The sequence below is a fragment of the Melozone crissalis genome, unplaced genomic scaffold (genome assembly GCF_028551555.1).
Source record: "Melozone crissalis strain CALT ecotype California unplaced genomic scaffold, PUWL_Pcris_2 ptg000034l_1, whole genome shotgun sequence".
NCBI classification, from domain to species: domain Eukaryota; kingdom Metazoa; phylum Chordata; class Aves; order Passeriformes; family Passerellidae; genus Melozone; species Melozone crissalis.
In genome coordinates this window covers 17,052,764-17,066,189 of record NW_026535812.1, presented here as the reverse complement: position 1 = coordinate 17,066,189, position 13,426 = coordinate 17,052,764, and the positions used below count along the sequence as shown (strand labels likewise).

Here is a 13,426-nt window from a genome sequence, read left to right as displayed (position 1 = left end):
AAATGAATTTTAACAATGCATATCCTGCCAGGAAACGTTACCATGCATTAGTGATAAACCATTAGATAAAATGGTAAATTAAGTTTCCAAGACACGAATCTCAGCTGATAAACATATTACATCCACAGCTTAACAACTGTGCAGAGAAGAAAAGGAATAAAGCATTTTTAGAGAAAGTTTCAGGAATGGGGGGGGGAACACAAGAAAGAGTAGATAAAGTAACGCCATCCTGTCAAAATACTGCTCAGACTATGCATGAAGCACAGCTATGAAATTAAACCAGATTAAACTAATGGCCATCCACTAACCTTGGGTATGTCCACATGGTACAACACAGACCTGAAGAGCAGCTCAGGCACCACATGTCTTGCCAACACAGCACTCTCTCATGGCACCAGCTCCCTGCTCAGCTGGATAAATAAACTAGAGCCAGACGAGCCATTCATTCTCCTTCAGTGGTGATGCTGCACAGCTCTGCAGCCCAGGAGGCAGCAGCTCTGCTCCCAGCCAGGTGACACAGCCAGGCACAGTCACCAGAAAGGAGCGCTGGGACATTCCCCCTGGATGCTGCTCTAATATGGAGATAGTGCAAGGAAGCTGCCTCTCTAATACCATCAAGGCAGTTGTACATTTAAGGGCCAGCTGCAAGACAGAGGCTGAGGGGAAAGGCATTGCAAAGCTTTGCAGCTGCCAGACTGCTCTGCCCAGAGCACAAGCCTAAAGGTCAGGGCAAGAAAGAGACTCTTGAAATGGGCAGAGAGCTGTTCCCAAGGCAGCCACGCTGTGCAGGACACTGGTCCCACAGGATTGTCAGACACAGCTGGGCTATGCCCAGATCTGTTGTTCACAGCCCCTTTAGAAAGGATGCTTGCCAAGGGATAAGCTCTCAGACTTGCACCAAAGGGAGAAGAGCTACAAGTCCAAACCTAAGACAGACCAGCACAGCAGTTGTAGTTACTGCAAGAGGCTACAGCTGCAAACCTGATCTTCACAGAAGGAAAAAAACCAACCTAACCAATCTGACATCAAAAGGGGTGATAAAACCCGGCGGAAATTTACTTTACTGCAAAATAATTCAAGGAGGGCACAGAGGTGAGCGACCTAGCTACCGTCCTTGAGACTTTTACCAGAACTCCCCACGCCCTGAACAGTCATTAGGTCAGGAAGAAAGAAAAGCTGCTGAAATATTCCTTCCACTTCACACAAGTCCTTTGGACTTTCCCCAGACAGCACCAACCTGGCAAACATTACACCATGAGGGATTGAAAGAGATCACAAGAGAGATGCCAGTTTCTATAGAGCTTGCCAGCAAAAGTAGCCAATGTTCATTCCAACAAACAAGCCAAAAGCAAGGAGACTGAGAAGAAAAGGACGTCCTGGCAGCTAATTAGTGAAAGCATAACAGTCAGGACTTCCAAGCACCAACAAGAACTAAGCAGGATATACAACTTTATGCAGGATTATTTTCACACAGAACAGAGAATGTGTCTGGGGAATTCTTCACCAGTCACTTTTTGCGACCAAAATACACAAGCACTAATTAGATCATGCCAAGACTTCATTTTCACACTTCCAAAGCTGCTCAATTAAAAGTATGTGTTTTGGCACTGCTCTCTGTTTCAAAACAATTTAGACAAAGCTAAAAACAAAGAAATGCTTCAACCCCAGGAGGTGACACAGCTGAAGATGGATGAATCAATAGCATACTGGAAACCTAAAAGGCTCATAAGCAACACAGACAGACCTACTTTCATGAAGCAGATACTGCCTGATATGACAGAACACAGAAAACAAAAATAAACCAACAATTAAAAAGAAATAAAAATAGTGAGAAAGTAAGGAAATTGCTTTTTTCAGCAAAGTTGGTAGATCAGCTCTGCCTTGCAGTATTTTCTTAGATCATTACCAACATTTTTAAAGAGCCTCCAGGTAGTTAAGGCTAGGGTAAAAACTGGAAAGGGCAGGTAGAACCAGGGACCTTCAAAAACCCACACCAGATGTCTTACCAGCGAGCACATGCTGGGGAATGATGTCATGTCCACAGCTACTGAAGCTGTGAGGAATTTGTGGGAAAAGATAATCAGGAGGAATTTTAATTTCTCTTTCAGTGTTCTGAGTGGCATTTTTTAAATATGAAACTTGATTCACAGTATCAGCTGCAATTCTTCAAGATACTACAGAAACAGAGACTGTCACAGCTACAGGTTCCAGGACATTGATTTGTATATTGAAGGATAATCCCAAACAGCAAGCAAGCAAGACTTCCTGTGTTAGCAGTGTTAAGAAAACTGCTATTGATGCACATAAATCACTGACCACCTTGCACTGCATGATAGTGCACCAAGACCAGACTCATTCCCAGTTCTTGTGATCTGCACAGCAGTTAGGACATAAGCTTCAGAAATCTGGGGAGAAGGGATCCCCCTCAAAGCAAGTAACATCACAAAGCCAGGCCAGGAGAAAGTGTGAGGCCAGGAGATCTCCTCAACCTGGCTGCACTTCGCCTCATCTGGAGGAAGAGTGTCTGGGAGAAGGCAAAACTGTTCCAGCTCTCTGAAGGAGCAGCATGCTGACTCAAAACCTGCCTGTTAGGCTGCAGATACCTTTATCTTAGATGGTTACAAATTACCAACAACAAATCTAATGCATCCCATCCCTGATGACAAATATCCTTCTTATCTCTGAAAACCACGTGGTTATAAATGAGGTTCCACATCCTACCCCAAAGAACCTGTTGTAGAAAAATCCCTGTCACTCCTCCAGCAGCTGCAATTCTTCATTTACATAAATCACCCCTATTTTAGATTCCTTGTCCCTCTGATTTATGGCCTTAAGAAAAATAAACATGAGTTAAGGAAACAAGGGAAAAGAGTTAATGAGCCAAGCTCAGTAGTTTTGACCACATGTAAATACTGCAGCCAACTGCTGTTTCTCTGACAGCCAATAACAAGAGCAAACATGCAAATAGATATGTAGAAGTTTTCCTATTCCTCAGAACTTAGGGATACGGTCCAAAACCACATCACCTCAGGACTTAAAGATCATCAGGTTTTTAGTGTCACAGCAGCTCTTCATTTCACCAGCTATGAAGCTAAATTAGGAATATAGTTTACTTTAAAAAAACAGAGTATGACATTCACTGTACCAAGTTTAGGCCAGATGAAACTTTTAGTATCAGTACAGTTGATTTAAATTTATTCCTAATTATGCAGATCAGAAAGAAACCCAGACTACAGAAAATCTGGATAGTCTCTCAAGAAAGCATTTATAAAAAGTTAAGTGAGTTTAATGTGCATGACTTTCTAAAAACCAATCCCATCACAACAACAGGTATCCTGACTCTTATAAGGTGCAGGCTCCAAATACTCATGTGATATCACCAAATAAGTCTCCAAACTGGCAAAAAACAAACAGTTCTAAGAAATACTAATTCCACAGGAACCAAGAAATAAGAAAAGTCCAAAATGATAGTGGTTATATAAGAGATTGGATTAAGAATAATCTACTGTGATGTGTGCATATTTACAGAAGACTTGGAAGAACAAAGTTTAAAACAATCACTTGAAGAAAAGTTAGTTGTTAAAGGAAACAATTTGCTGTACTAGATTATATTTATGTGACCAAGAAAAAAGTAGTGAGCAGGAGCAGACACCAGGTATTAAATGCTGGCTTGACTCCTGTTCTAAAGTAAGATCAGATGCTCCAAGAGCATTTCCCTCAGTGCAAGATGAAGCTCTTTGAGCAACACACACTGAAATTTAGCAGTATCTCACACAGCCTAAACTCACTCCCACCTGCTATTATTATACTGGGGATGTAACAACTGACCACATGTCATGAATGATTATTTAATGTTTAATTGTTCACCTAAGAGAAACGTTTTTATCTTATTCTGTGCCTGTGCAGCCAAACCACAGCTGCAATGTGACTCTGTCTGCACTGGTAGGACAGGATGCAGACAGTCAGTAAAAAGAAGTTTGTCTTCCTACCTAACCAAACAATTTGCCTTTTAATATCACTTTTACTCAGCACAGAATAAGGAAGAATAAAATTAGACACCTCAAAATCTCTGTACTGTACCTTTCTTGTAATTTTATTTTTTAGGATCCTGGTTTTGGTTTTACTGTCAGAGAGAGAGGCAGGAAAGGCCCTTTTGAGGAAGGCAAGGTTGCTTGCAGCATCCAAAAGGCTGATGTTTCTGCCTCCTTGTTTTGCACATGCAGGGGGAACAAGGGCTGAATGCAGCACTGGGTCATGGCAATCTCACAGAACCCAGATCATTACAGTAATTATATCATTATACACCATAAAGAGCATGCCAGTGCTTGCTATTAAAACTGGCTGTGTTAAGATGTCAGTTGATTCACTTCAAGTGATATTTGATTAACAAAATGTCATAATGACATCTGTGAGAAAGCAAATGCAATGCCACATATGTCTCAGTGAGAGCACCTCCTATTCTCTCAGCTTTTCTGCCACCAATCTACTGCATTGCTGCTCCAAACCCAGTGAGTTTGCAGCTCAGCAAAGCCTGGGAAGAGCCATGCCAGCCACAGCAAAGGCCCAGCAGTGTGGAACAACATGTGGCCGTCCAAAGAACGGCACAATTAGAAAGTTAGCATGTAATGAAGCTTTTCCAGATTCCACCAATTTGTGGTTTGGGAAATTGCCAAGATGGGGAGGGATATGCACACACTTGTGTGTGACCATCAACTTACAGCCCTCAGTGTAAAGCCTACAGCAAAACAAATTAAAAAACCAAAACAACTGCCCTTCCTCCCTTAGAGCATCCATCAACCTTTCAGATTTGCTAGAGCTCTGCTTTTCTGGACATCTTCCTAGCTGGCTTCTTAGGCTTCCCACTTTACTCCTGAATATCATGAATTACACTTGAATGCTTTTTGTGTGCCAGAACACTTACTATTTCAATAATGACTTCTCCAGAACTTTTTTTTTATTATTATGAATGTAATGTTTCCAAACAACATTCTTGATTGTTAGACTCAAACAGCCTTGCTGTGATAACCCTCTAAGAACCTCATCTCCTCCTGAGTTACTGTTATCCTTACATTAGCTGCAAGATTTTGAGAAGAAACTGAGTCTCAGAAGAATTTGGTTGAAATGAATTATTATTCAGCAGGGCAAATCCAAAGCTAGCATCCCCTCTGGACAACTCATGCTTCATAGGTTTTCACCAACAGTGGGAGGCAGTGACTTGCCAGGATACGTAGCTCTGTTCAAACTATACGTGGTGATATTTGTGATGACTGCTTAAATCAAATTGTTCCTTCTTCACATTTGTTTGTAATTATGCCAATAGTAGTCACAGCTGGGAAAAGTGAATTGTACTTTATGTCTTCTGTACAGAAAGTGTTTAAATATTTATCTGTGATGTATGGCTCAGAAGAGGGAGCTTGAAGATCTCCTGCTGCACTGCATTGCATCTGACAGCTCAGTGTTGAACAGAACATGTGCTTTCATGAGCTATGAAGCATTACTATTTCTATCACTGTTGGACACTTTATGACTAAAATGTTGGACCCATTATCCTATTGTCCAGCAACACACACTGTACATAATGAACAGCTCTATATCCTTGGCCTTAGAGACCTTCTGTCAAGATCAAAGGAACTGGAAACTGTGCAAAGAAATACTGCAAACTGATAAGGAAATTATTCATAAAACAACAACAACAGAGGCACTGATTTGCACTAATTTCTGAGAAACTGCAGGTTAATCAGGAATTATTTTATCTGCATATACAGTATATTTATGCAAAACTGGAGACTTCACTGGCATATTGTAGCAAGCAACAGGGAGTTAGACCCCAAAATTCTTTTTTGTAAGTTTTGGGCATCACCAAGGGCTTGTCTGGGTACTATTTTCAGACTAAGACTAAAATTTCAGCTGTAGCGTGCAATACATGAGACGGTTGTCATGAAAAACATTCCACGTTATAAACTACTACTCTAAAAGCACCAGGGATTGGGCCAGAAATCCAAGCCCCAAGTGATATCAAATGACTTATTATGCTATTTCCTTCCACAAAAGAAATTACATCTTGCAAGAAAAACCAAAACAGATACCTGAAATTAAACAAATTCTGTCTGGCAATTAAGCAGGCGGCAAAAGAGCAAAAAGAGGCTGTAAGGAAAAAACAGGTTAAGTTTATCCTCTATACTAACACACTGCTTCCCTCCTTAATGAGCCTACAAAATATTGCTGTAATCATAATATCAACATTTTCTTTGACTTCAGTAATTATACACAGTATAATTGAAGCTTCTGAAATTGATGTATGCACAACTCCATAAAATATACTAAGAACCCAGGGGTGGAAGTTAAAGCAGTAAAAATCAGTCAAGAAATAAAGCACCATTTTTCTTCTTTATCAGAGTAATTAAAAAGGACTGAGGTATATCCTGTCACTGGCTATCTTTTATTGTGATGTTCTTCCAGGAGATAAAGGCACAGACTCAGGGAAACCCTACAGCTTGAAGCTGGGAGACAGTCTTGCAAACAGCAGCGATACTCTGACTTCATTCGCTAAGAGTAGGTTAAGTACCTGGAAAAACAGCCTAAGTCAAATACCTTACTTTGCAAAAGCTAAATATTTGAAAGTTACCATAGCACCTCAATATTCCCAAGATGTAACACAAGAGGACAGGAGAGGAACTTCTGAAAGGCGGCCTCCAAATGCGGTCACCACAACGCAGACCGCTCAAGCCTGGCAGGAAGCTGACGGCCACCTCCTTCAGGAGAGCAAGATAACAAGTTCCAGGGACAAAAAGTCTCTCCTTCAAGTCTGTGGTGCCACACTGAAATTGTTGGCTCTTGATCAGAACTAATAGTAAGCAGAGAATTATGAACTGACAAACTGATCATTGCTGAACAGTGCAGAGCTCTCCCTGTGGATGTGTGAACAAACAGAGCTTTAAGAGCAGACAGAAAAAGCACAGGGAGGACAGGACCACAGTAGCTCATCCAAGCAATTGATGCACATGCTGGGAAGGACACAATGTTGAGAAATTCAAGCCTGATAAATTTCCCACCACTGAGCCAAGAAGTAGAAGGCTGGAGAGAGAAAATATTGCTGTCTCTCTCAGGAAGATATTACATAAATTATAACCACACATCCAGAGTATTTCACCATCCCCTTACATTTCACTGTGGCATTTATACCTGTGTGCAGGGTATCACCATTACTGCTCAGCGGGACACTGAAGTCCCTGAAGAAAATGCTCTCCAACTGGTGTCTCTTCCCTCACAGGCACTTCACCTGCAATGAACAACTCACCAGGGACAGGGCAGCTCCTAATTTTCTCAGCAATTCAAGCAAACACACAGGTTTTTCTGTCCAAAATCCAGAGCTTGTTACCAGTCACAGGTTTTCCCTTTTCCTCCCATTTACACATATAAATTGAACTGAGGTGCCAGCTAAGTCCTGCCTTTACTGGAACACAGCAATGTGACTGTGACTGCAGCAGGAGAAGGTGCATGAAACCACCTGCTCTAGCAACAGGAAGATCTTCCCTCAGAGCATCCAGAGGCCATCCAGGGTGCTGGAAACCCAGAAGACACAGGCTGAACACACTGCTGAAATAACAGCCTTATCTTGTGCAAGAAGCTGGTACAGCAGCAAAAAACCCAGCTCAGTTCTCAGTGGAGCACTGGGTAATGTGTTGGGAATAGAGAACCATAAAAATAATCAGCACACACATCTCAATTCTAACAAACCAATATGTACAGAGCCTGTAAAGCCTCCTCTGAGAGCATCAGTTACACCATGTATCTGATTTACATTTTTCAGAGAAACAACTGAAGCTCTTCAGCTTGTTACAAAGACCCAGTGGGAGGGAGAAAACCCTCAATACACCTAAGTGGCAGCTTTGCAGCAGCATGAGACTAAACAAATGGAAAAATCTAAAATAGCTTCTGACAGTTTATCATTAATCAGTATGAGTTACTTGGCAGAAGGCAGCATCTTTCAGTGCAATTTAGTGGCACCTTTCCCAAAGAACTAATACAAACATGAGTACATAGCAAGAGATTTGGGGAGCAGGGGAAAAGGAATGTCATCGCTGATTGAGTTGTTGATGGCAAGAAACAAAAAATGAGACTACACAGGGCAGCACCTGTGTGGCTGAAAAACATGACTGGCATGTTCCAGCTACTTCATTTGGCAAGGGTAAATTCACCACAGAAGAATCATAATCATATTACAAAACACTCAAGTCTTTTGAATAGCTTCCTTGCAGTCAGATACCACTTCTCTAACAGTTCTATTTATTCATGCATTTTGCCAGAACAGGGATAACATTCTGAATGCTTCCTCTTGTATTCATAAAAGACCATTACTGTTGAACATATGAAGGTATGAGAACAGAAGAGAGAGGGAGAGGCATTATCTTTGCTTAGAAATGGATATAAATGGAAAACTGCAGACAAAGCTTCCAGCTCAGGCAATCTCCATCAAGCATACGAAGAAGCCCTTGTGCTGGCAGGTCCTAGCAAAGGATCCAAGCATCCAAACTATTCCATTTTTCCATCTATATGAAATGGTTTAATACAAAAGATAATTTGCCTATATGGAATTGATGACTAAAACACATAGTTATCAACACAGTTTTAATGAACTTGAAGTTTTGAACAGCTATCGAAGAAATTTTGCTTTGACCCTCAAAACTAGTTCTCAGAGATTACTGAGATGGCAGCAGACCTCTTTCTTTTATTTGTATATGGATATACCTGTAATACCTTAGAAACCACTTATGATTGCCTTTTGTATTAGGTTTAGTTTTGTACTTAGGTGTGTCAATAAACACTCAGGTAATTCACTTATTTTATGCATACTTACTTAAAAGGAAGAGACAAATTCTAATATGTCTCAAACCATCATTTCAATTGTTATTAGATTTAACAGTACAGGTAAATGGTTCAGCAAATGACCAGACTTGGCAAGAAGTCTTGCATTTGCAAGTCTAAAATCACGTAACTTCAAGCAAAGACAGGCAGAGAAGGTAGCTACACTAAGTAAAAGCACCAGGCCAAAGTAGTTCAGACCAGCCCCCATACTGCTGGAAATATCCTTTTGTCCAAAAGATCTATGACAGTCTCTAAACTCTTTAGAAGAGTTCAAAAACCATGTTTGGAAAACAATTTGTGGTGATTCTGTCATGCTTACATGTAAAAAGCCATGATAAAATTGCTAACTGTAGCTTCATCTCCCATCAACTTGAGAAAGGGAGCAAAAACTGCCCTTGCATAGTAGTGTTTAAAGATAAACCTGCAAACACAATAAAATTATCCAGTTATTTGAAAGGACAAAGTTTGATTAGGGAATGAAGTTTTATCAGCAGGGAAAAAAAAAATCCCAGACAGTGATCTTACAGAAATCCTCAGACATGAAAATGAAAGCAATTGTCCCACATTTGCATTGCTTCAGTCATTTCACACATGCTTCATTCATATTAAGAAGAGTATTAACACAAAATCTGGAGCTGTGACAAGATAAGCTTTTCATGGACTGAGGACCCAAAAATTAGAGAGAATTAATCATAACCAAGGCTTTGTGAACAACACTTGTCAAATACATAAGCAATTGCAAACACCTACATAGTGCTATCCAAAACACCATGGCATGAAGACAGCCAAATAGCAAATACCAGAAGTCAGCTCTGACAAATGTGCTTGGAATCAGCCTCATCATCAGACTTTCCCATACAGTGATAATCTACAGTGCAGATTCCATGCAAAGGATGAGGTGTCAACGCCTCAGGTTGTCACTTCTTCCAAACATTGTAATGGATAAAGTATTTCAATCAACAGCAGCATAAACTCAATTTAGCTAATGTGATTTGTAGGAAATTCTCTGTTCTCTGTCTCAAGCCTTACAAGTTTAGTCATGAAAATTGTAATAAACTCTTTCTGTCAAATCACAGCAAAAATATACTGAACTGACCTTCCACTGATCTCTGGGAAGCAGCTTCACCACCACGATGTCACCGTTCAGGGCTCTGTTGCGAGCAACCACTCCGTCAATAAAGATATCACGGCTCCCATCCTGTCCAAGAGGAAGAAGAGTAAGTGCCAGACCAAAACATATGAAATCATGGTTGTTATGAGGTTTAAAACACTGTCATCAAGAAAGACACACACTCTGGTAAGGCAAACATCCTGCACTTGTGTACAGGAACAAAACAGATTCACCATATGCCCTTTAACATAGAGGATCTTCTAGCAAATGAGCACCTTTGTATGGATGTGCCAGTACAGTAGTTCCACACTATGTACACAAGACAGAGCCAAGCCCTCAAGATGTGCTGTCTCACTGTCTCAGCTTCTCTGCAGTTACTCTTGGGAACAGGTAGAGAATTTTCTGCTGTCACAGCTCTTGACACATTAATTTCCCACCTCAAACATTCAAAGCCAGCACTGAGAACAGGCAAGTGTTCAGGACTGTTTACAAAGCAATCTCTGCAAAGTGCTCCATGCAGAGCTCCTGCTGCTCTCCTGGTGAGCTGGGAAAGCAGGACATGCAGCTCCTGGAGCAGCAGGGCACTCTGTGAAGGTGGTCTGGACTGTGGTTAGGGATGCAATCTCTTCTTTTTCAAATGAGTTAACACCACATATTCTGCATTTGGTACAATTTATGTTAGAAGGTATCCCAAATAATGACAACCACAGATGCCAACTGCAAGCCAGGAGATCTTTTACAGTAACAGACATGTCAGGACACCTTCTCTGAATATTCTGGATTAGCATCCTTGCACAAGAGCCTCTGCTAATTGCACACATCATGATTATCCACCCCAGACATGTTTGGCATTTGGTTACTCTAGATTTAGTTTGGGAGATTTTCTTCATGGAGTGAACAAAGTTTCCTAAAGATGCCAACACAAAGATTTTAGTTTTTAAAGGACTCCAAGTTTTGTCTTTTTTTTTTCTTTTCTTTGATAATTATTGACCGTGCTCTTGCTGCTTTCATTTCTGCTTGCCCATAATTCAGTATACAAAAAATTCCATGTGTCTGTTTACAGTGCAATGAACATGTCAAGCAATGTGAGCAGAACATGTATCAATATGACCAGTTTAAATAGTTTTCCTGAAGAGAGTTATCTTTGCATGGTTTTGAGGTACAAAAAAGGAGGTTGAGTTTCTTCAGATTAGTACTTCATTGTCTTTCAAAGAAAAAAACAGCCTCACAAGATTTAAAGTCTTAATCACAACTTCAGCTGTTTCTCAGACACTCCTGAGTTTCATATGCATGAATAAATCCAATCAGAACTACCAGCATGCTCAGTGTCCAAGAAAAACTTTTTATAACCTGAAAACATGAAGCCCAAATATCACAGAAGTATCTTACTCTGCTTAGATACCAAAACAATAAAAGGAAGAACTCTGCCATGATGTGAAACTAAGGCTGTCCTCCAAGAGACCAAATTACTGTTAGAAAGAAAAGCAGCAGCAGCAGCAGCTCAACAGCTGTGTGAAAGCTGCCTCCCATGACAAGATGCAGAAAAATTGCAAAGCCTCTTGGACCAACATAATTCAAATTGGAAACCGTTCTCTTCAAAAAGCCAGATTTTTTACACATGGTCTTATTCCTTATTTCTCCCCACCCTTTCCCTTCAGCTCTAACTCTTTACCTAAATCCATCATATACATAAAAATGAAATGTTCAAAGTCACTTTCAAAGGCAAATTCTTGGTTTGGGTTAGGGTTTTTTTTTTTGGTCTGCATCTGTAGCTGCTCTGTGCTTCAGGACACAGGCTGACACTCACAATAACTAGCTCTACACCTTTTTTCCTCTTCTCCTGTGTCCATGAAAATACAAGACATTTTCTTCCACTCCCTGCAAAGGTGCCTAATGCATCACACCATGTGGTTAAAGCTTCATCTCCACACTCTGCAAGAGTCTTGTCTTTAACTGCACCCACACACTCTCTTTACAAACAATACATGTATATATACATATACACAAATCTAGATATGTGTGTGTACACCTATTTTACAGCAGTTAATTTCAACATCTGCAACAAAGCTGTAATCAGAAAATTGCCATCAGTTTTGGCTTTCCTTTCAAAAAGAAACATCTTTCTATCTTGAGCTCCAGGCTCTCAACTATTGGGTGAACTTATGCACTCCCAAGAAAATTTGTGCACTTTTTCCTCTGCACAGCTGATACTTCAGATTACTAATGCAATTAAAATGGCACTGAATGACAACAGAACACAATCACTTGCAAAGTCTCAGCTGTCCCTGGGGTGCCTCTACTCTAACAGCCACAATGTCCTCAAGACTTCCCCAGCCCCCTCCAGGGAGCACGGGGCTTTTTCTCTGCAAATATCTCCAGCAGTGCTCCCTATCCTCCTCTGACAAGAGATCTGCAGTACTTCCATCTGCTCTGGAAGTGTCTCCCACAAGCACAGCACAGCTCCAGCCACTGTCACTCATGGTCAGCAGCACCATCCTTCACATTGACACCTCAAACCACACCACCCTGCACAGGGAACACACGAGATGCGAGGCAGAGATTTCAATTCTTAGGGTGTGTTCTCTGGGTAGCTTCAAGAAAAAAGCCCTGGGCCTTCCCCTCAACACTTCATGCAACAATGAGATGAGCAGACAGAGCACATGTGCAGCAAGAAACATGCAGGGACTTCTGGTGTCAGAAGGTGAACAGCTGTTGTATTGAACTCCATGAAGGCATGGCCAAGTCATAGCTGAAGTGAAAGGAGTATAATGCCCTCATCAACAGCAGAAAATAAAGGGTGATTTTTCACAGCTGCAGTTCTTGCAGCATCTGGCAATGATGGGAAGTGCTGCAGAACACCAAGGCTACAACCCCTCCATTATGGTAAATCATGTTATACAAAGGATAAGCTTCCCAAAGCATCTGTCTTAAAGGACTGTGCCTACATAAACCAGAGTCATCTTCACCCAGGTGTTGATTCTACCGGTTCTGGTATTCATCTCCACAAAGGGCAGAAAAGTAGAAAGATAGTAGAGATAACCACCTCTGCTAGCCCTCCTTAATGTATGCATTCCTGCACACAGAACAGGCACAAGGCAACAGCTGGACACCAGAGGGGCGATTAGGGGTAAAGCTCACAACCAAATAATTCATGAGAGTAGCTGAGCTTCTCTTTTAACCTTGCATTTTGTAAATGCAGAGAATATATTTAACAGCTTACACTTACCACACCTACAAGGACACCTGGCAGAGGAAGGATCAAAGTTCCTTTCACTTACACACTTCCTTCCTGATGTACCAGAAAGCTGCTCTGTACTTCTTCCTCTAGTTAATGCTAGTGTACTCTCTGCAGCCCCAAACTTTCCCCATCCCTGTAATGCCAACCTTCTCTAACAAAGCTCCAAAACATCATCCCAAATCAACAACATAAACTAAACAACACCATGAATT

The 13,426-nt window shown here is 41.1% G+C and overlaps 1 protein-coding gene across 2 annotated transcripts in view; it reads right to left on the bottom strand.

Annotated features, from left to right (window-relative positions):
* The window catches only part of DIS3L2 (DIS3 like 3'-5' exoribonuclease 2), a 180,633-nt gene that overhangs the window by 141,707 nt on the left and 25,500 nt on the right, over window positions 1-13,426 (bottom strand). For both annotated transcript variants that reach the window (XM_054282520.1, XM_054282521.1), the window contains one exon: window positions 9,962-10,063. In XM_054282520.1, the coding sequence (XP_054138495.1) occupies window positions 9,962-10,063 (102 nt within the window). The remainder of the gene's footprint in view (window positions 1-9,961; window positions 10,064-13,426) is intronic.